The sequence below is a fragment of the Myotis yumanensis genome, unplaced genomic scaffold, assembly GCF_028538775.1.
Source record: "Myotis yumanensis isolate MYYU_CA2020_CCGP unplaced genomic scaffold, mMyoYum1.0.hap1 SCAF_13, whole genome shotgun sequence".
Lineage (NCBI taxonomy): Eukaryota > Metazoa > Chordata > Mammalia > Chiroptera > Vespertilionidae > Myotis > Myotis yumanensis.
Window position 1 is genome coordinate 19,713,498 of NW_027223764.1, and position 22,783 is coordinate 19,736,280.

At 39.4% G+C, this 22,783-nt stretch overlaps 1 protein-coding gene across 1 annotated transcript in view; it reads left to right on the top strand.

Moving 5' to 3' along the window:
* Window positions 1-22,783, top strand: part of HPSE2 (heparanase 2 (inactive)) — a 541,259-nt gene that overhangs the window by 49,532 nt on the left and 468,944 nt on the right. Inside the window, exon 3 of the mRNA XM_070432547.1 lies at window positions 19,384-19,545. Coding sequence (XP_070288648.1) covers window positions 19,384-19,545 — 162 coding nt within the window. The remainder of the gene's footprint in view (window positions 1-19,383; window positions 19,546-22,783) is intronic.

Here is a 22,783-nt window from a genome sequence, read left to right on the forward strand (position 1 = left end):
AGTACCATTTGACATCCATACCCTTCGTGCTCCATGCCTTGTGTATAATGAGGTCTTTTTAGTCTGGGTGCCCAGAACATGAACTATTTCTGATCCTATGTAAACTGTGGTGATTTTTTCACTTACTCCTTCCTGGTCGTTCTTTTTTTTTGCCTTGGTAATTTTTTTCACATATGGCAGGTCATTACCCAGAGTTGTCAGGTGCCTCCTCTGCAGATCTCTGGATCTCCTGCTTTTTGTGTAGCTCCACCTCTTCTGTACTCTGTTCTATAACTTCTAGTTGCTTTGGCCTCTCCTAATTCTGAACTCTGCCTCCTCAATTCAGCAAGACTGCTGAGTTCTATTTGGGTTCCCCGTCCTGTACTAAAGCTTGAAAGCTCTTTCCAGGTAGTGAGAGAGGGCATCACAGGGCTCACCGTCTTTGTTTTTCCTTCCTCAGGGATCAATGTCCTGCGCTTTCTGTCTTCCTATGCCTGGAACCATTGTTTCACATATACTGGTTCTCTTTTAAGCTATTTAAGGTAGGAGAGTTAATCTAATTTCTCTTATTTCATCATGACTGGATGCTAAAATTTGTGATATGATTTTAAGTTTCCCAGGATGTCTCACTGTCCTCAAATATTTTTTTTACTGCCTTCCAAGGTGCTTATAATCCCACCATTAAATAATCATTAATGTGAGTCTTTTGGCATTTGAATATCCTATTGAGATGCAAAAGTGCTCCATAGGAAAGGAAGCATAATAGTACAAGTTCACTAAATACTTATGAGACATCTGAAAGCATAGAAATATTATAGAAGTAGAACTCTGGATATCTGGTTTCATTCTGAGATCTACTACAAGTTTGTGTGAACCCTGGCCAAGTTATTTGACATGTATGGGCCTAGTTTTATCATTTGTGAAATGTAAAGGAGGAGGAGTAAATGATTAGTTGTATTCTGGCTGAGGGCAGTAGGTCCATGTCTTACTCCTTAAAGAACTTAAATATAGTTAGAGAAACAACTAAATTTCATTAATACTTCAGCAAATCATAAAGGACAATATAGTAGAATGTTATCCATTCTAAGTGCTCTGAGAGTTCAGATATGTTAACATAATAGATAAAGTTTTGTGCAAAGATGGAAATCAGCCTGGCCGATGTGGCTCAGTGGTTGAGCATTGACCTATGGATTCCCGGTTAGGGCACATGCCCCAGTTGGGGGCTTGATCCCCAGTGTGGGCATGCAGAAGGCAGCTTCTCTTATCATTGATATTTCTATCTCTATCTCCCTCTTCCTTATTTTCTGAAATTAAAAAATATATATTAAAAAATATGGAAATCAAGGTGTTCCTTGAAGGATTAGTATTTTTGGATAAAACAAAGGGACAAAAGTAAGGGGAATAAGATGTTCACGTTTGTTAGAAAATTGTCATTGTTTAATGAGAGTTTAGTTTGCTGATAGTGGATCAATTTGAAGTTGTTATCTATAAAAATGGAAGTAATTGTTCTTTTTCCAATATCAATAAGAAATAATATTTCAGTAGTGGTTATAACTCTTGTGATTATTTGAGATGGTTATAATATAATTTTTTTTTCAGATTTTTGAAGTTTGCAGATATTTCTAGTGTTTTTAATTTTTTTAAACAAATCCCATATCTAATATGTACCCCAAATAAAATTTAGTAAGGTTTTTCATTATTACTTATCCCCTCGACTTCTCCTGTGTCCTCTACCATGGTTAATGGCATCACTTTCTACCTTGTGTCTTAAGGAAAGCTGTGTATTATTTTTTATTCTTTTCTGAGTCTAATCTCACATATTTATTTGGCTATCAGGTATAGCCATATTTAACTCTGGAATACTCTTTCTTGCTACAGCTGTATTGTCAACCCATCTTACCTCTCTCCTGGACCATTAGTGATATATTAATGGGTCTCTCTGCTTCCCAGCTCTCTTAACATATTCCTCATACTGCTATTAGTCTCATGTATAGTTTTCAGTAGATCACTTCTCTGGATACAGAGCCTCTGACATCTCTTCAGAGCCTGGAAAGAAACTTCAAACCATAAAGGCAGTCATTTGTTCCCAGCTTGTTTCTCCAAGTTTCTTGCCACCCTACTATACTCTAGTCTTAGTATTCTAATTATGGTATGTGGAAAAGGGAATATTTCAAACAGGGAGCAAAATTAGCAAAGGCGTGAAAATATATAATGTACTTGGAGTCTCCATCAGATAGACTTCTACTTATCCTTCAATAAAGATTTGGTTATGAACTCAACCCCCCTTTTTACACACTTCTGACTTTATCTCTTTTCCCCAAGTATGCAGATTATAAGTGCTTATTACATTGTTTTAGAATTATTTCTGTTCTTATTTGTTGTTATTACAGGCTGTGAGCTCCATAAGGGTAGGGACCAATATTTATTAATCTTCGAAGTCCTAGTGTTCAATATAGTGTGTTGAGCACATTGTAGGAGCTGATGTGTTTGTTTGAATTATTACCAGTATATAACTAACACTCCCTTGAAAGCCTGGTCCTTTCTAGAACTAATTCTGTGGGTCCCCTGAGGCTGCCACTAGGAGGCTCCAAAGCCATCCACATAAGGAAATTTGGTTTGCTTCCAAGTTAAGCAAGAAAATGATGATGCTGGACTAGTCCTTATTAAAAGTTCAGATGTCTAAACTTTTGTTTTAATTTCTTTAGAACTCTGTTTTGTTTTTGGCTGATTTTGATATTTAGTATTACATATCTTTGTATTACACATTATCCTTTGGAGAACTGATAGTATACTTAAATGATATATACATTCTAGTCCTAGCCAGTCTACAGAGAGTTGCGGGAAAACCAACTCTCAAAGCTTTTAGTTTTTCAGGCACAGAATGAACTTCAGTGCGACTGACTCTAATCCAGTGCTTAAGTATTTTTTTTCTTATTCATCAAAAAGCATGAATTAAGTGTAATTGTTGGCTTCCTGTTCTTGCCTATTATTTAGTTAGCTCCAAAAGATTTGAATACATCAGATTCTAATGGAAATTGCCATCTGAAATTATTGCTGCACAATGACCAAATATGTCAGGCTTTCGGCTCTAATTGGCATTCATGATTGCTGCTCTAGTAAAGTAAATTCTGAACCATTTCTTACAAGGTTGCCTCTTTAGGAGCCACTTGATAATGGGATGATCCTAGAGTTTCTGAGTGGTTTTTACTATTTAGATGTGAGGAGGGAGAGAGGGAGCCCATTGGTGCAGATCTACCTTTTTTCTTTATGTATCTCTGTCTTCTCTTTCCATAATCTGAATTCTGTCTGTTCTTCATGCCAAGTTAATCTTCTATGAGGATTTCTCCAGGATGTAGCATTATCTCTCTTTTTTCTTCTGAATTAAGCCGAAGTAAATTTTGGAGTTGGAAGACGTTTAGTTAATGTAGTCTGGTCTTTTACCAGTGTGTGAAAAATGGCACCAAATGTGGGTAAAAATGGCCCAGAGACACTTAGTAAACCAGCAAATATCTTGTTTTGGCCAAGGTTGGTAATGTAATAGTTCTTGTCTCATCCTAAGAACTAATGCTTTACTTCATGCTATGTGTATCCCTACTAAGAGCTACTTATGATTACACAGTCCTTCTATGAGGTAAATTATTTAGCACTTTTATGAAGAATCAATCAGTGCAAAAATGTATTTGTAGATAGAATTTCAGCAATTGCAGATAAAATAAAAGAAGTAGTTATGATACATTCTGCTACTTTGTATAAATTAGATCCAATTCTGCAGGAACTCTCACTTGAAAATAGACTTCAAGTTGGTTATGAGTCATGGTGTACAGATGAAAAATCAGGGCTGTGGTCAATACTGTAAGGACAGCCTTAGAAATATTTAGCTGAAGAATGATTTATGCTGAGTTATTGTGGGAAGTCTTTGCTTCTGGTTTTCAGCCTCCAACTCAATTGTATTGCTTGTTTTCATGAACATTCTTGTGATGGAACAATGGTGTCTCCATCTGGGAATGATGTAAAAGTAGAGAAATCCTGCAGACCTCAGAGGAGGGAACTGGAACAGAGACTTGAATATTCATGGACATCTGCCAAGTATCCATATATATTTGCATACATTTAGTAAAAATGGATAAAGATACTTGTAGAGGCACATTCTGCCAGGGTGTCACTTATTCTGCTGGGTGATGTGGGAAGAGCACCAGCAGTTAGGAGGCCAGGGTTATAATCTTTGGTACAAAACACCACACAAACAGAATGCTGAGTAAATCACTTTATCCCTGTCTCTAGTTTCCTTATCTGTGAAATTTGAGGGTATACTACTCTTTACTCATTCCTCTAGAGCAGGAGTCGGCAGAGTATATAGCCTGCAAGGCAAATCTCTCCACCGCCTGTTTTTATAAAGTTTTATTGGAACACAGCCGTGCCCATTTATTTATGTATTGTCTTTGGCTGCTTTTGCATTACAACAGCAGAGTTGAGTAGTTGCATCAGAGGCTGTATGCACAAAACTAAAATATTTACCGTCTGATTCTTTATAGAAAGAGTCTGCAACCCATGCTCTAGAGAACATTTTTTAAAATTGGGGGAGGGGTTCATAAACATTGACATTAGGGATGGCACTGATCTCTGGTTGATTGGGGCCAAGAATGTCAAATGTCCTGCAGGGAAGGACATAATGAATAACTCTTTTACCTGAAATTCCAATAACTCCCTCCTAGGGATTCCTTCCTTATTTTTGATTCTAAGGAGATCCATTTTTGAAAGCTATATCAATTCCCTAGAATAGGCAACAATTTCCCAAGTTAAATGAGTTAGGACTTTTTAAAATGTTTTTTTTTTAATTGATTTTTAGAGAGAGGAAGGGAGAGGAGTAGAGAGATAGAAACATCACTGAGAGAGAAACTCCATAATTGGCTGCTTCCTGCATGCCCCCTACTGGGGTTTGAGTCCTCAATCTGGGCATGTGCCCTGACCAGAAATCAAACTGTGAACTCTTGGTTCATGGGTCAGTGCTAAACTACTGAGCCACACCAGCTGGCGAGTTAGAAATTTTTAACCACTCCCTATAATCTGAAAAAGAGTATCCATCAAGATATCTACCCAGAATCTAAATTAATTATTATGCTTATGGTGAAATGTTAGAAGCATTCCTTTTAAAGTCAAGAAGAAGCCAATAATGCCCTCAGCTCACCTTTGTACTAGAGATACTAGTGGGCACAATACTATCAAGAATTGTGAAGGGTCTGAGGTTTTACCCTACATGCAAACTAACATGGTAGCCTGCCAGAGTTGCATGGATGCTGGCAGAAGATATGAGACTCCTGTGTCAGATACAAAACAGTTTATTTTTCACAGCAATATCTGTGGCTAGAGTATTAACACATGTTTTTAACTGTTTTGCTGAGTCTCAGTTCTCACAGGACAATAGGAAGAATGCTAAGTGATACTTGCATGTGCAATGGGTTGTATGACAGGAGGGGAACCCTGAGATTAGGGAACCCTGAATCTTTTGTAATGAGAAATAAACAGGACTATCCTGTATTCTAGAGAAAATGCTGTATTTATTATATAGGATACTAAGCATGCCTACTCTTTGCTCTGGAGGGAGGTACTATCTCTATCTTCTAAGACTGTTTAATATAGAAACATCTTTGAAAAGGTAATCTGCTGGGGTCCAATCCCAGCGGGTCCAGGGGTCCCCAAAGGTGTGGACGGAGTCGGCGAAGAAGGAATGACACGAAGACAGCCTTCAGTTGATCAGCAGCCTAGTCAGGACCTATAGCCAGGATTTCCAGCCAAAGTTCTGGTCGGAGCTCTGGTTAGGAACTGATGAGGTTCTGATGTTTATTGTCTTGTTATATCCATATTTATACCAGCCGATTTTAATCCTGTCAATTTCTATTACAGAGGTTAGGGCGTTTCTTATCTCCATTCCAGGGAGTAAAGATTATGTAGCTTAACTACCCGCCTGGCACTTAATTAAGGGGTTGTATCCCCTCCCTAACCTCAGGGAAAGATCCCCACCTGGGGAAATAACCTTTCTCGGAGAGGTGACCTTGGTTAAAACACATGGCGCTAAAGAGAGCAAACATATTAAGAACAATATGCTATATATGCCAGGTCCCTTGAAACATATGCTGTGCAGATGTTTCTTTCCTGCAGCGACTGTGTCAAGCAGCAAGGATGGACTGGCTCCCGGCAAATTCCCCCTTTTTTATTTTTTAAATGATAGCGCATGCAAATCAGTGGCCACCTCTCAGATTGGGCTGTTTAAGACTTGGAAGAAAACTGGCAAGCAATGACAATAAGCATAGCTATAAACATAGTGGATGAAGCGCACAAGGAGCCCCGTTCCTTAGGAGGTTGCCGGCCTCTTCAGTCAAGAGATTTCAGCTGTCCTCAAGTTGTTGGTTTGATTGTCTTTGTTGGTCTGGCTAGCGGGTGGCATCACTGGCGACGGGCTTCCCGACGTGTCAGCGAGTTGAAGGGCTGCATCAAAGGGTCCATCAGGGCCGTGCTTGATGGTGGCGTCGGCGTCCAAGGAGGAGCAAGCTGTGTTCTCTGGGTCAGCTGTTATGGAGGATGGAGGGTAGTAGAGAGAAAAAGAAAAGAAAGCAAAAGAACTACAAGGCATGGAAGTGTTTAGAAAAAAGAAGGAGAAGAAAGGGAAGAAGGCAGCATCCTGACACAGCCCTTTCCTTCATCTGCCCCCTTCCCTGTGGTCCAAGGTAGAAATGGGAGACAAGTCCTGTTGCAGTGAAAGGGAAGCTGCTGTCAGCCAGGTCTCTTATCTAGGTACTGATCTCAGCTGGACCAAGTCTCTTTCTGTTCCCGATCTGAGCTGGGCCAAGTCTCTATTCGTTATCTGGGTCCCTATCTGGGCTGGACATGGGAAGCGAGAAGCAGCCATGGGGGAAGGAGACCTTCCTCAGAAGGGCCGAGTGTTCAAGTCCCTGCACCATTGGGGGGGTGAGGATCTGTGCCCCACCTCTGTTGAACCCCAAGTTCTCTCCTACTGGCCCCTCTGTGACTGTGCCTGTCTTAGGTTGTTCCTCCCTGAGGAATCTTACCCGTCTTTGACTAACCAGCCAAGCTCCGGGGCCAAGCAGGGTAATGTGAGGTTCAGTTCTGTCTCCTTGGTAGTCTATGTCCCTCTGGCCTCCATGACCAGCAACTGCCTTTGGATCCCCTCGCCTGCTGGCGGGGGTCCCGGCATTGATCACATATCTTGGGGAACCCAGGTTTCTTCTCCAGAGAGAACCCAGCTCACTCCATTGGGCGAGAGACATATCCATGGTACCAGTCACCGTGACCTCAGCATTAACAGAGAACTCAGGCAACAGCTGTGGGCAATTGGATCGTGAGAAGAGGGTCCCTCTTGACACAAGGGCAAGAGGGGCCAATATAGGACAAAGGGGAGTCCCGGGACAGGGCTTTCTCAGCCCAGGATGTCAGGCTCTTGGCACAAGACAACTCCACGTATGAGGCATATACCAAACACCCCCAGTCACGGCAGAAAGGGGAGGTGCCCTTCCTGGAACAGTAGGGTAGGGAGATTCTAGAAAAGGCTGTGTTCAGGAGAGAAGGAGAAAGGCCAAAGAACCAGCAAACAAGTAGTTAGATTTTTAAAAAAAAAGGAAAAAGGAAAGAAGATGTGGGGCAAAGCTGGGACATATGGAGGCACATGTGATCCTCCCAATGGACAGATTGTTCCAGCTCAGGGCTGCACATCTGCTGCAGACGGGCACTGGTCAGGTGTGCTAGGGTGAGGTGGAAATGGAGGGCGGTGAGACATAAGATCGGACTAGACGGTCTGGAATCCACACAGGTGAGTCTGTGTCCTGTGGAAATATACAAGCATATCCTCTCCCCCGGGTTAAAAGTACATCAGGTCCCTTCCAGGCTCCTGTAAGCAAGTCTCTCCATTTGACGAGGACTTTAGGTTTAGTTAGATCAGGGTTCCAATGCCTGTACATCGGGGAATTTCCCTCAGAATCTACATTTAGTATATTAATTACAAATAAAGTATGTTGTAGAACATGATGAGGAGAGGAATATTTAAACTCATTTTCTTGTAATTTTTTAATTTGTGTTTTTAAGTTTGGTGAGCCCTTTCTACTATTGCTTGGCCTTGAGGATTGTAAGGTATTCCTGTAGTATGTGCGATGCCAAATGTAGAGCATAAGTTTTTAAAAGCTCTAGAGGTATAGGCAGGCCCATTGTCTGTTTTAAGTGCCCTTGGTATTCCTAGGTAGGAAAAACATTGGAATAAATGTTGACTTACATCTTTAAAGGCTTCTCCTGTACGTGCAGAAGCAAGGATAACATGAGAAAAGGTATCAATACAAACATGCACATAGCAAAGTTTGCCAAAAGATGGGACATGAGTAATATCCATCTGCCATAAATCACAGGGTCTAAGTCCTCTTGGATTAACTCCAGTAGCAGGGCTAGGAAAATGAGTAGGACAATGGCCGCAGTCACGCACAATACTTCGAGCAGCTTCTCTAGATATGCGATAATATAGACGGAGAGCAGAAGCATTTTGATGATGAATGGCATGAGACCGCCGGGCTTCTTCTAGAGCTGTACAAACTATTGGGCGAGTTAGTAGATCCGCCTGATAATTTCCTTCACTTAAGGGTCCTGGTAGACAGGAATGAGCTCTAATATGTCCAATATAGAAAGCCTTTTCTCGTTTATGAATGTAAGTTTGTAGCTGAGTTAACAAAGAGAAAATGGCTGTTCTTCCTTGTGGGAGAGAGGCGGTCTCAATATGAGGAAATAATTTAACTATATATTGAGAGTCAGTGTACAAGTTAAAGGGAACCTGTTGCAATTGTTCAAAAGCATAAATGACTGCCAAAAGCTCCGTTCTCTGGGCTGACGTCTCTAGGGTTTGTTGAACATGGGTTATTGAGTCAATGATTGTTACTGCCCTACCATTAGAGGAGCCATCTGTGAATACTAAGGAGGCAGGAGGTGATAATGGCTCTTTTGAACATTTAATAGGAAATATAAACGGATGTAGGGAGAGAAATTGCAATATAGGTGATCTTGGCAAATGATGTAAAATTTGTCCTGGGAAGTTACCTATAGCTATTTGCCACTCTTCTTCAAATTGTAATAGTGTGTCTAATTGTTCTCTTTTATAAGGTATTATTATCTCAGTAACTTCTCTTCCAAAGAGTTCGATACTGCGACGTCTACCTTTGATAATGAGAGTGGCCACTAGGGAAGGATAGGATGGTACAATCTTCCTAGGAGTGACAGGTAAATGTATCCATTCTAATGGTCCTTCCTGCCATAAACATCCTGTAGGAGTATATTTAGTGGCTAGAATAATTAAGGCCCAAGATTTGGAATAATCTAGATACTGTAGTTGCTGTTTATTGATGGCCTGTTCTATTTTTGCTATAGCCTTTTCTCCTTCTACAGTTAATTGTCGGGGAGACTTAGGGTTAGAATCTCCTTTTAAAATGTCAAATAGAGGTTTTAAGTCAAGAGTGGTTATTTTTAGATATGACCTGACCCAGTTGATATCACCTAATAGTTTCTGATAATCATTTAATGTGTTTAAATGATCTTTTCTTAATTGTAAAGGCTGATGGATGATAGTAGAGGTATGTAATATTCTGCCTAAGTAGGAAAAAGAAGGTTCAGTCTGAATCTTTTCTGGGGCTATTTTTAGACCATGTTCTTCTAAAGCAAGGACGGTCTGAGTAAGAATTTCCTGTAAAGTAGCCCGATCTTTATGAGCTAGTAAAATATCATCCATATAATGAATAAGATATAGATCTGAAAATTTCTTTCTAATAACTTGCAATGCCTGATCTACAAACTTTTGACATAATGTAGGACTATTTTTCATCCCTTGTGGGAGAACCTTCCATTGATATCTCTGATAAGGCTGTTTAAAGTTTTCTGATGGTATGCTGAATGCAAATCTTTGACAATCAGCTGGGTGAAGAGGTATAGTGAAAAAACAATCCTGTAAGTCAATAACAACAACACAATACTCCTGTGGAATTGCCACAGGGGAGGGCAATCCAGGTTGTAAGGAGCCCATATCTTCCATGGTGTCATTTATGGCTCTTAGATCTTGCAAAAGTCTCCACTTGCCTGATTTCTTTTTTATTACAAATATAGGTGTGTTCCAGGGACTATTTGATGGCTCTATATGTCCCTCTGCTAATTGCTGATCAATTAATTGTCGGGCTGCTGATATTTTCTCAGATGTTAAGGGCCATTGCTCGACCCATACTGGTTGTGATGATTTCCAGACTATGGGATCAGCAGTCCTATGGGCAATGGCCCCAATTATAAATCCTGTCGAGGAGTGTGAGGTATTACTCTCTTTTCCTAATCCCTTTTCTGGATTAAATCCCATGTGCAGCATCTGTGATGTTACTCTATCACTGGGGCTATATAATAGAACTCCCATTTGAGACAAGATATCTCTTCCCCATAATGTAAAGGGGATAGTCGTAATTACATAGGGACAGAAGGTTCCTGAATGTTGATCTTCATCAGCCCAAGTTAAAATCTGAGAACTCTTTTTTACATTAGATGCCTTGCCTAGTCCTACTAGGGAAGTGGAGGTGGTATGCGTAGGCCATGAAGAGGGCCAATCCTTCCCTGCTATGCAGGAAACATCTGCTCCTGTATCCAATATACCTTCAATTGGTTTTCCCTGAATTTGTAAAATTTTTGTAGGTCTAGTAGCATGGATTTCTTGTATCCAAAATGCTGCATCACTAGATCCAAAGCCTCCGGCCCCTCTGGCTTCCTGGGTAACAGCTGTCCCTATTTTATGTATTGGTAACAGGAGTAATTGGGCAATTCTCTGGTTGGGCTGAATCTGTATAGTTGTGGTGGGTGGGGAAAGTAGAATCTGTATTTCTCCTGTGTAGTCTGCATCAACAACTCCTGGGATGACTAAGATCCCCTGTAACGAGGTGGAGCTCCGCCCTAATATTAATCCTACAGTTCCCTCAGGCAGCGGCCCAGACACTCCTGTAGGAATGGCTGCTACTGGCGAGTCTGGGGTTAGTATTGCGTGGGTGGTTGAATGGAGGTCCAATCCTACACTGCCTGGGGTTGCTCTGAAGAGGTCACTGACGGATTGAAATTTGCAGCAGAGGGGTTGAGGGTCGATGCCCCTATTATTGCAGGGGCCTGGGGCCGGCCCCTTCTCAAGTTTCCCAATTGAGGTGATGGGATATAACCTCCTTGGGAGCGATTTGTAGAATTTAAAGGCCGACCATTTTTATGGTATTTCGATCTACATTCCTTTGCCCAATGGAATCCTTTCTGACATCGGGGACAAACGGTTTTTGGAGGATTAATATTATTCCCTGATGTATTTCCAGGCTGTCGAGGAGCTTGCCATCTGGCTTGAGTATTATTATTTCTATTTGGGCATTCTCTGCTAAAGTGCCCAGATAAGCCACAAGAGTAGCAGTTCATATTTCTTGTATTACCTGTATTATTGCTGGCTTGTCCTATGCCCTGTACATATTGAGGGTATGTCTCCCCTTTGAGAGCTGCAGCTATAGCTACACCCTGTATAAATGCTGGACTTACATCAGCACACTGTTTTATAAAATCATTTATAGTTCCCGTTCTGCGAATCGGCCTTAATAAAGCCTGACAGGTATTATTAGCATTTTCAAAAGCCAGTTGTTTGATTAGGATATCGGCAGCCTCTTCATTATTGATTACTCTCTTGACTGCCTGTATGAGGCGAGAAAGGAAATCCTGATATGGTTCCTCGAATTTCTGTTTAATCTCTGTAAGGGAGGTTGTTTTTCCTGCTGTATAAGGTAGGGATTTCCAGGCATTTACTGCACAACTGTTTACTTTAATAAGTGCCTCTTTGGGCATATACATTTGCTCCTGAGCCGTGTTAAAATCACCTTCTCCTAATATCATGTCTAGGGTTACTCCTCCTCTGGATTTTTTGCTAGTGGCTACAGCTTTCTTAGCAAGATCGTCATATTCAGTTTTCCATAATAAGTAATTGCCTCCTGAGAGACAGGATTTACAAACCTGTGACCAATCATAAGGAGTCATCCATTTATTGGCTAGGGTTTCTACCAAGGTTAGTGTGTAAGGAGCTAGAGGTCCATATTCAGAGCAGGCCAATTTTAATTCTTTAAGTATTTTGTAAGGTATAGCCTCCCAGTTGGGGCTTTCGTCCTCATCAAACTCATTCTCATATGCAACTGGGAAGCAGAGTGAGAACTCAAGATCTCCATTAGCTTCAGCTTCTCTTATCGCCCTTTGCAGCCAATCAATGATTCTTGCTGGGGTCCAATCCCAGCGGGTCCAGGGGTCCCCAAAGGTGTGGACGGAGTCGGCGAAGAAGGAATGACACGAAGACAGCCTTCAGTTGATCAGCAGCCTAGTCAGGACCTATAGCCAGGATTTCCAGCCAAAGTTCTGGTCGGAGCTCTGGTTAGGAACTGATGAGGTTCTGATGTTTATTGTCTTGTTATATCCATATTTATACCAGCCGATTTTAATCCTGTCAATTTCTATTACAAAGGTTAGGGCGTTTCTTATCTCCATTCCAGGGAGTAAAGATTATGTAGCTTAACTACCCGCCTGGCACTTAATTAAGGGGTTGTATCCCCTCCCTAACCTCAGGGAAAGATCCCCACCTGGGGAAATAACCTTTCTCGGAGAGGTGACCTTGGTTAAAACACATGGCGCTAAAGAGAGCAAACATATTAAGAACAATATGCTATATATGCCAGGTCCCTTGAAACATATGCTGTGCAGATGTTTCTTTCCTGCAGCGACTGTGTCAAGCAGCAAGGATGGACTGGCTCCCGGCAGTAATCTAGAAAAAGGCAGCCATTGTCTCTGATTGTAAGACAGTTAAAAATGCAAGAGTCCTATGTATTCCAACAAATAAGAAAAGTAAATAAAATATATAAGAATTAAGAAGGAAGAAACACATGTTTTTAAAAGAATAATTTTGATTTTTAGTGAGAGAGGAACATCTATGTGAGAAACATCTATGTGATAGCACATCATCGATCGACTGCCTCCTGCATGCCCCCTACCAGGGATCAAGCCCACAACCCGGGCATGTGCCCTGATCAGGAATTGAACCGGTAACCTTTCTGTGCATTGGAAAATGCCCAACCAACTGAGCCACACTAGCCAAGGCAATAAATTTGTTTTTATTAGCAGATGTATAATTGGTTACATAATGAATTCATAAACATCTAGTACAAAATGGTTCAAAATAATAAGAGAGTTTGCCAAGATTGCTAAAGTCAAGCTATATATAGCAAAACCAGACTCATTTTTTACAAACTATGGACAACTTAGAACATATTATTAAAAATTATACCAGCAAAAACCATAGTATCTTTGAATAAATCTAAGAAATATACCAAATTTTAATAGAAGACACTATAAAACTTTATTGAAAAACATTAAAGAAGACCTACATAGAAATGCATAATGTCATAAAAAGGAAGATTAAATATCTTGAAATTGTCTCCAAATTAATGTATAAATTCAGTGCAGTTAAAACTCCTATAAGCTCTCTCTCTGTGTGTGTCTGACTTACTTAACAAGCTGATTATAAAATGTTATAAAAGGATAAAGCTGACAGAGAGTACATGGATGGGTACATGAGAGCTGTGGATGGGTATTCTTTGTACATTTCTCTGTTTGAAAGATTATATAATGAAAACAAAGTAAAAATGAAGGTTTTTTTTTTCCTAAAAGTGATATGCTGCATGTCTTGGAGATCCCTGAGTCTGGAGTTGTGGATGCTGGCTTGCACTGTTTTAATTATCCAGATAAGAGATATATAGTATTAACTGGAATTGTAAAGAAGAGTGTAATTCTAAGAGACATTTTAAAGCCAAAGTGGATAAATTTGGTGACTTAAAGGGAAAGGAAGAGAGAGAGGAGTAAAAGATTACAGGGGTCAGAAATTAGAAGATTAGGGAAATGACATGGTTGATTAAGTCAGGAAAATTAAAGGGCAAGCCAATTGGAGGGAGGAGAAAGTAGATTATGAGTACTTTGGTTGGGAGTGATAGGTTCTCATCACAGAGGTCTTCTAGCATCTGTGAATCTCTTTCAAAGGACTATTTTTTGCTTCCTCATATTTCTTTTCATGTACTTATTAGCAATTTGTATATCTCCTTTTGGTGAAATGTCTATTCAGATATTTTATTCATTTTTAAATTGGGTTATTAGTCTTTTTATTAAGTAATAAAAATTTTCTTTATATTTCTATTGCATATATTATTTTCAAATATTTTCTGTGTCATCTTTTCATTTTCTGAATGATGTATCTGTTTGAATACAAGGCCTGTGCCTTTATTATATTGCCTCATATAATGTCAGAAAAAGCCTGTATTTGGCAGGCTTTGATGACTATATTAAAATCATTTTATTGTGACTGTGTCATCTAGTCTTAGCTTGAATATTTCTAGGAATAGGAAACTCACTCCATCCCCAAATAGCTCTTTTCCTTATAGGACAGGTTCTGTTACCATTTTTTCATGTGGAACTGTAGAGTATGTTTTTTGGTTATTCCCATAATGTTTGACTTTTGAGATTTACATGGAGTAAGTCAGTTATCTCTTCTATATGAAAGCAAGTTTTCTTTGCCAAGCTTACCACTCTCAGTCTTTTATGTCTCTTTACAATAACAGTAGATGAAAAAATTGAGGCTTACAGAGGTACTTTCACTGTCACTTCTGCAACTAATAAGTAAACACCAAATCAGATTTTTAAAAAAATCTTTATTGTTGAGATTATTGCAGATGTCCCTCTTTTTCCCCCTGTTGCTCCCCTTCACCTGGTTCCCACCTCACCCCAGGCCCTCACCACCATATTGTCTGTGTCCATAGGTAATGCACATATGCATATAAGATCTTTGTCTCATCTCTTCCCCCACCCCCTCACACCCCCTTCCTTCTGAGAATCATCAGTCTGTTCCATTTCCATGCCCCTGATTCTATTTCATTCACCAATTTATTCTGTTCATCAGATTTTTTATTCATTTGATTTTTAGATTCAATTGTTGATAGATACGTATTTGTTGCTACTTTGTTGTTCACATTTTTTATCTTTACCTTTTTCTTCTTCTTCCTCTTCTTAAAGAATACCCTTCAGCATTTCATTTAATACTGGTTTGGTGGTGATGAACTACTTTAGATTTTTCTTGTCTGTTAAGCTCTTTATCTGACCTTCAATTCTAAATGATAACTTTGCTGGGTAATCTTGTTTGTAGGTTCTTGCTATTCATCTCTTTGAATATTTCTTGCCACTCTCTTCTGGCCTGCATAGTTTCTGTTGAGAAATCAGCTGACAGTTGTATGGGCACTCCATTGTAGGTAATTAACTGCTTTTCTCTTGCTGCTTTTAAGATCCTCTCTTTGTCTTTTGCCTTTGGCATTTTAATTATGATGTGTCTTAGTGTGGTCCTCTTTGGGTTCCTCTTGTTTGGGGTTCTCTGTGCTTCCTGGACTTGTAAGTCTATGTCTTTCACCAGGTAGGGGAAGTTTTCTGTCATTATTTCTTCAAATAGGTTTTCAATGTCTTGGTCTCTCTCTTCTTCTGGCACCCCCATAATTCAGATGTTGGTATGCTTGAAGTTGTCCCAGAGGCTCCTTACAGTATCTTCATATTTTTGGATTCTTTTTTCTTTTTGCTCTTTTGGTTGGGTATTTTTTGCTTCCTCATATTTCAAATCATTGATTTGATTCTTGGGATCCTCTAGTCTACTGTTGAATCCCTGTATATTATTCTTTATTTCAATCAGTGTATGCTTAATTTCTGACTGGTCCTTTTTCATTTTTTGACATTCTCACTAAGATCCTTGAAAATCTCACTAAGTCCCTTGGAGATTTCTAGAAGATTCTTGAGTAACCTTAAACCTGTGGTTTTGAACTCTATATCCAGTATTTTTCTTCTTCCATTTCTTTCATTTGTTACATGTTTTTTTGTCTCCACATTTTGGCTGCTTCCCTGTGTTTGTTTCTATGTATTGGGTAGAGCTGCTATGTCTCCTTGAGTTGATAGAGTGGTCTTGTATAGTAAGTGTCCTAAAGGGCCCAGTGGCTCAGCCTCCTCAATCACCTGAGGTGGACACTCTAGGTGCATCCCTTTGTGGGCTGTGTGCACAGTTTTGTTGTAGTTGAGCCTTGATTGCTGTTGGTGTCCCTGGGAGGAATTGACCTCCAGGCCAATTGGCAGTGGAGACCAGCTGTGCGACTACAGTGGGAGAGCTGCTGTGCAGGAGACACCCTTATGGAGCAGGTCTTGCTTCAGTGGGGCTTTGGTGTTCACTGAGTCTTCCCCTTGAGTGTGTCACTTATGGATGTGAAGAGTTGTAATCTGGTATGATCTCACACTGACCACCAGGTACACTGGCTCTTGGGTCTCCAGGAAGGTGTAAAGTCAGCCACTGCCTGGGGCCACCCAGCAGGAGCTACAGTGAGATCTTCAGATTCCTCTTCTTTGTATCAGGTTTGGAAGTGCCCAGATGAGGACCAGCAGTGAAGCAAGGGAGGCTGGTGCTGGTACTGGGTCTTGGGCCTTTTATTGATAGGTTTGGTACTCCCTGACCCAGCTGCAGCTTGTTTGACAAGTTTTTAGCCTGAACAAGGACAGGCCATTCATATGTAAAAGCCATTGCTCACAGCTTGGGCGGGGTCTCAGGAAATCACCAGGGCTGAGCAAACAGAAATGGCTGCCAGTCAGCCCTGCAACTGGGGAGGTTCCAGCAGGGGAACAATGAACCCTATGAGCACCTCTGTCTGGAAGAAAGCTGCCCCTAAGTTTCTGCTCAGATGCTAGACAGTCCAGTTTCTCCTCATATGTGTCTGGGTCCCTCAGAGCTTTGCCTGGCACTGAGCTCAGAGGTAGCGGGAGCTTGTAAGTGCAGTTTGTGGTGCATGCCTTTTAAGAGGAGCAGCTTGGTCAGCCTGTGTGTCACTCAGCCACAATCCACACTGGTTTTTAAAAGCCCGTAGTTCTTACTGCCCGTAGGGACTTCTTTTCCCAGCTCTGGGACCCTGGGCTGGGCATCTGGTGTTGGCCTGAGACCCCTTGCTCCTCTGGGCAGCCTCTGCAGAGACAGTCTCCCTCCCAATTAAAAAAGGGGCACACATGGGTGCCAGACCAGCCCGTTCCACACCTTCACAACTCCTACCAGTCTCAGTGTGCTTTCTTCTTTATTTCTCTAGTTGTAGGACTTCCATTCAGCCAGTTTTTTGGTGGTTCTGGATGATGGTTGTTCTGTATTTTAGTTGTAATTTTGATGTGGTTGTGGGAGGCAGTGAGTACAGGGGTTTGCCTATGCCATCATCTTGGTTCTCCCCCACAAATCAGAATTTGAACTGAAGTCTGCTTAACTCCAACTCTTTACTCTGCTTCCCTTGACTGGCATAGAATGCAGTGTGGCTATGTAATCTTTTGTATTCTGGATGTTCTGGTTCCATTAATTTAGTCTAAAATTTAATTAAATTTTTTTTGGTGGCAATATTATATTTGGCAGTATATCACTGGCTTATATGTTAAGCTTGTATTTAACTAAAACTTACAATTCTTAATAAGATCTTAAATATCTGAACTTCTGTCTGGTATGGCCTTTGCATATTATCTTATGTAATTAATTTTCAGTATAAATGCAGGACTTTGTGTTCATGTCCTTACCTACATGTTGGGGATCCATCCTACATTTCTGTGTTGCCAAGATAATTTTGAATGTTGAGCCTATCATCTATGATACTTACTCTTCCTTCAGATGTATGACCATGTGCATCTTTGATAAGTATTCTCGCTTTGTGTTTATCGAGTCTTTGATACACTGTTGAACAGATGAAGTATAGATAAAAATCCATAAAGAATATCTGTTTCCCCCCAAACATTGTCATAATGCACTTTTATAAAGTCTAGGAAGTATGTTTGCCCATGCTCATTGTTTTCTTTTCTTAGTATTATTAACATTAAGATAATATGGTCACTTTCTTTCAAGGTTTTGGTTGAATGAACCAAATATCTTATTTGCTTAAAGAACCAAATATTTCTACGGGTACCATCAACACGGGCATTCTTTTTGTTTGTTTGTTTCAAAGCCATTGGTGTCAGCAGTGAGCACTGGCAGAGCAGCTTTTTTTTTTTTTTTTTTCTTTTAAAGAATTTTCTTCAAAATACTTTAGTTTGCTAGGTAAAACTTGAAAGTTTCTAGAGTTGTTATCCAAATTGCTATTGATAATATAATTTGTTTCTATGGTAATCAGCTGAATTATATTTTAACTTATAAAAGTAAAACAAATAACTTTAGGTCATGAAAGCTTCCTGGTAATTGTGACACATTCTAGAAGAATGTTTATTTTTGAGGAAGGCTATTTTCTGAAGAATACTTTTACTTTGAGTGTAAATCATACTGTATAAAAAGCAAACTATCACTAATGGGAAAATACCTGTGAAATAGAAAGATCTGAAAAGTTACTCTAGCCCTGCTCTTGCTTTCTTTAGTGACTCACAAAATACTTCTAAATTGAAAGGACAATTACTGAGTCAGAATGTATCCAGAGGTATATGAAAAAAATATCAGGAGAAATTCTGAGTAGCTTACTCACAGAATGGCAGCTCTAGTTTGAACTGAGTAGGCTGGCTGGGAGGTAAGCTTGTAAACAGGCCAAGAATCCTGAATACACATGCTGGAGCTATCACTTGGTCCTATGGCATGAGATAGAGGAAATGATCTTCATAGTCACTAGTATTCAGACAAAGTTGTATTATATTTTTCCCATGGAGAGTGCTAAAAGGTGTTAAGAAAAGGCCCCATGAGGTAAATAAATACTAGAGGTGAGCTTAGAAGAGGAATGGAGGAGTGAGAATCTTAAGTGAGGTTAGAGAGAGAGAAGAAACAAAAACATCTTCCAAGAATTTGGAAATGACCAGAGAAACTTGCAGGATGTATCATGAAGTTGGAGACCCTCAGGTTTATTAATTTTGAATTTCTTAATTCCGATGAAAATAGTGGTAGTTTATAAATTATAATTTTGGATAAAACAGGACTGTAATATGTGTATGATTTTTGTTTTATTAGTTTGTTTATTTATTTTTTATCTGTATTTTTATTGATTTCAGTGAGGAAGGGAGAAGGAAAGAGATAGAAACATCAATGATGAGAGAGAATCATTGATTGGTTGCCTTCGGCACACCCCCTACTGGGGATCGAGCCTGCAACCCGGGCATGTACCCTTGACAGGAATCGAACCTGGGACCCTTCAGTCCTCAGGCCAACGCTCTATCCACTCAGCCAAGCCAGCCAGGGCTATTTGTTTATTTTTAATTGTTTTGTCTTTCATTTGTGCTGCCTGTCCCCCCACCCCCCCCCTTTTTTTTTTCTTTCTGTAGACATTGTTCGGAGTGATGTTGCCTTGGATAAACAGAAAGGCTGCAAGATTGCCCAGCACCCTGATGTTATGCTGGAGCTTCAGCGGGAGAAGGCAGCTCAGATGCATCTGGTTCTTCTAAAGGAGCAATTCTCCAATACTTACAGTAATCTCATATTAACAGGTAAGGCTATTGGAGCCGGCTGGAATCTTAGAGCACTGTAGATTGATGGCCTCCATCAGTTAGTAACTTGATGCTTGGGAGACACTAAAGTGGGATCCAGATGAGCCCACATCTGTCTGTCTTTACTCACTATATCCCTTTTTAAATTGTGATGACTCTTGTCTTCCTATAAAAAACATTTCTTGTAGTTTGCAGATGTATTTTGGCTTGAGGTTATGGGCGATTCAGCATGTGTGTTCTTAAAAGACAGAACCAATGAAAACCTAATGAAGCCTTATAAAAATATTACTTTTTAGATGTGTGCCAGTAGATTTGAGAGAATTACTAAATTTGGTGTCTAAGAAGCAGCTATTTTCCTTTTTCTGTGTATGTCCTTTCTATGAACCCAGTGAATATAAAGATGAAATGCAAAAGAGATAATGATGCACATGCAGAGCTGAGAATGTTCTGTTCGTGGTGGAGTTTGAAAATATCTGGGGAATTTGATTTTCTTTTTAAGAGCAAAGAGGCTATGAGACTGAGCGATACTCCCTTACATCCTTGGTTCTAGAGGGGAAGTGAATATGTGTGAGAGCTCAAAGGAAAAACAACTTTTTGCAGGGTTGCCTGCAAACTTTTGCTGGTAAAGAGCATGAGAATTGCACGTCTTTGTCAAACTTTGGAAAATATTCTAATAGCAGGCCCTGCCCTGGTAGCTCAGTTGGTTAGAGTGTTGTCCCAATACACTAAGGTTGTGGGTTCACTCCCCAGTCAGGGCACATATAAGAATCAACCAATGAAAGCATAAATAAATGAAACAATAATCGGTGTTTCTCTATCTCTCTTTCTAAAAAATCAATAATAAAAAGTTTCTAATAACATTCACTAATGTGAGAATCATGAAGGACTTGAGACGAACTAATAAGAGCAGCTCAAGTTACCTTCATTTTCTTGAGGGCATGCAAGGCATATAGATCTGCATTATGTTTATTCAAATAAAATTTAACAAATCAAAAGTGTATTTTCCCTTGTTTATTAATATTTAAAAAATAAAAAGATGGATTGGATTGTCTGACAGGCTCTGAACATCTCACACTTATTTTTGTAAAGTCTAAGTTAGGAAAATTTTAACTTTTTTTTTTTTTTTTACAGGCTTCCTGGCATTTTACCAGGAATTGCTGAGTGGCAACCAAATTGTTTTGCTTTGTAAAAAGCACAAGTCTTTTTCAACTTTCCATTTTGTACCTGGTGGAAAACTCAATAGCATGAGATAAAAACCAGATTTAAATGTGGCTTTGGTGAGCAGAGAAGAGGATAATGGATTTCATAATATAGGCCCTGTTTTTTGCTCTTTGATAGGTCATTAAAGAAGGAAAACTTAAAAGTGATTTATAGCCAATGATGCATTTCCCTAAATTGGTTAGTGAAACTGTGTTTAGATGTTTGGGAAGATTTCTCTCTAGATTTATTCAGTCTACCTCAGATGTACAAATGTGCATGTATTTAATGTTTTTCAATTCTGTTATTGGACATGGAATATTTTTATTCTATCCTTATTTGAATATTTTAAGCACATATTGGAGAGGTCAGACCCCATGTTCTTTAATGTGGCATAGAAAGGACTTAGGGTAATTCTAACCCTAAACTGTGGATCCAGAATGTGGCTCAAAGGCATATTATCTTTGAACACACACAAGTGTTCTATTGAGTTCAATGGAATCTTTTCTAATTCTCAGTAACATAATCTTTTTCGATGTTTATTCACAGTTCAAACTGTTGGAATCAACATTGTCAACTTTTACCCTGACAACTTGCTTACTTTCCACTAAACAAACTTACCCTAGTGAAGAGCCTCTTTCCTGCTCTTACTTCTCCCAAGCTACTTCAAAGAGTCCTTAGGCATTTTCCACATTTTTCATCCAATGTCTGTGCAGAGGTGGTACCTTGCTACAGACAGAGTATTTGGTGTGCCCCGGTATGTTTACATGAAAGTTTAAAAGGTTTTGGTTCCAGGTGTTGGGAAGAGATGGAGTCATTTCAATTTAACACCAATGGTAAAACTATTTTAGTGTCCTTTAAGTCTTTGATTTTACACAGAGTGGTTTTCTAATTGTTATGAAGTTTAATCCTTGATTTCTTGTATAAATTTTGAGAACATGGTCTCCAGACAGCTAAACATAATATTTAAACATAACTAAACTAACTTTTGTAAATATTTCCCTTTTTAGTGATGAATGTATATTGGTAAGGAGGGTGAGGTTGAAGGGGCAGAGACCTCTCAGATGAAGTGACTTTCTTTACCAACATGTTCAGAACACCTACTCTTGGAGCTCTGCTTGGTGATGTCCGCTTATTTTGTGTAACTCTGGCATAATGTTTGAGTATTTATGTGGGAACAGGATAAGGAAGCTGGGCCTCCAAAATCTCAGAAAGAGATAACTTTTTCATACCTCTGCCCTCCCCTCAATATCTCTCCCAGTTATTTAAAGAATTTCATGTATATGGGTAGCAGTGTGTCATAATTGTTTCCTGGTAAGTTAATGATATTTATTTTTAAATTGGAGAACTAAGATCACAGTATAAGAAAAATATTAATAAAGTGATTGAAATGTCACTATGGTAAGAAATTAATAAAGTTATTGAAATGTCAGATAAAAGCATGTTAAAATATTGGTTGTTGCCCTCTGCATCACAAGCAAGCCCTCATTCTTAAATGTTTTGTCTTTATTTGGTATGACTAATAGCATTGAGGTGAGAGGCATGCTTTCATGTTCTTCATTTCAGCTCATGATTTCTCTTAAGCAGACACCCCTAAGATGAGGGTAAATGATATTTTAGTTTTGATGATATTTTGACCATTTAATAAAAGGAAACAACTCTACAGTTCTAGTAACTACCCAGTTAATGGAAACTAATAATAATTCTTTAATGCATACATCTTATTGAAGTAGTCCTCATTATATCATAATTTTAGGAAGGTAGATATTTTTACATGATTCTAAGCATGTCTTAATATTTTAATGTAAATTATTTATATGGTATTGGAAATAATGTTAGCCTCATCTAAAATAGAGGGTTTAAAGTAAACCTTAAGGTTACAGGAAGGTGAAGGAGTACTTCCAAAAGAACATCTGTGATAGAAATACTTTAAATGGTGATGAGTCATATACTACACTTATTACACTAACTCACCAACACCTGATTGTGTACTCATCTTGTGCTTCTTGAGTCTGAGAGTGTTAAATGTCACTCTTTAAAG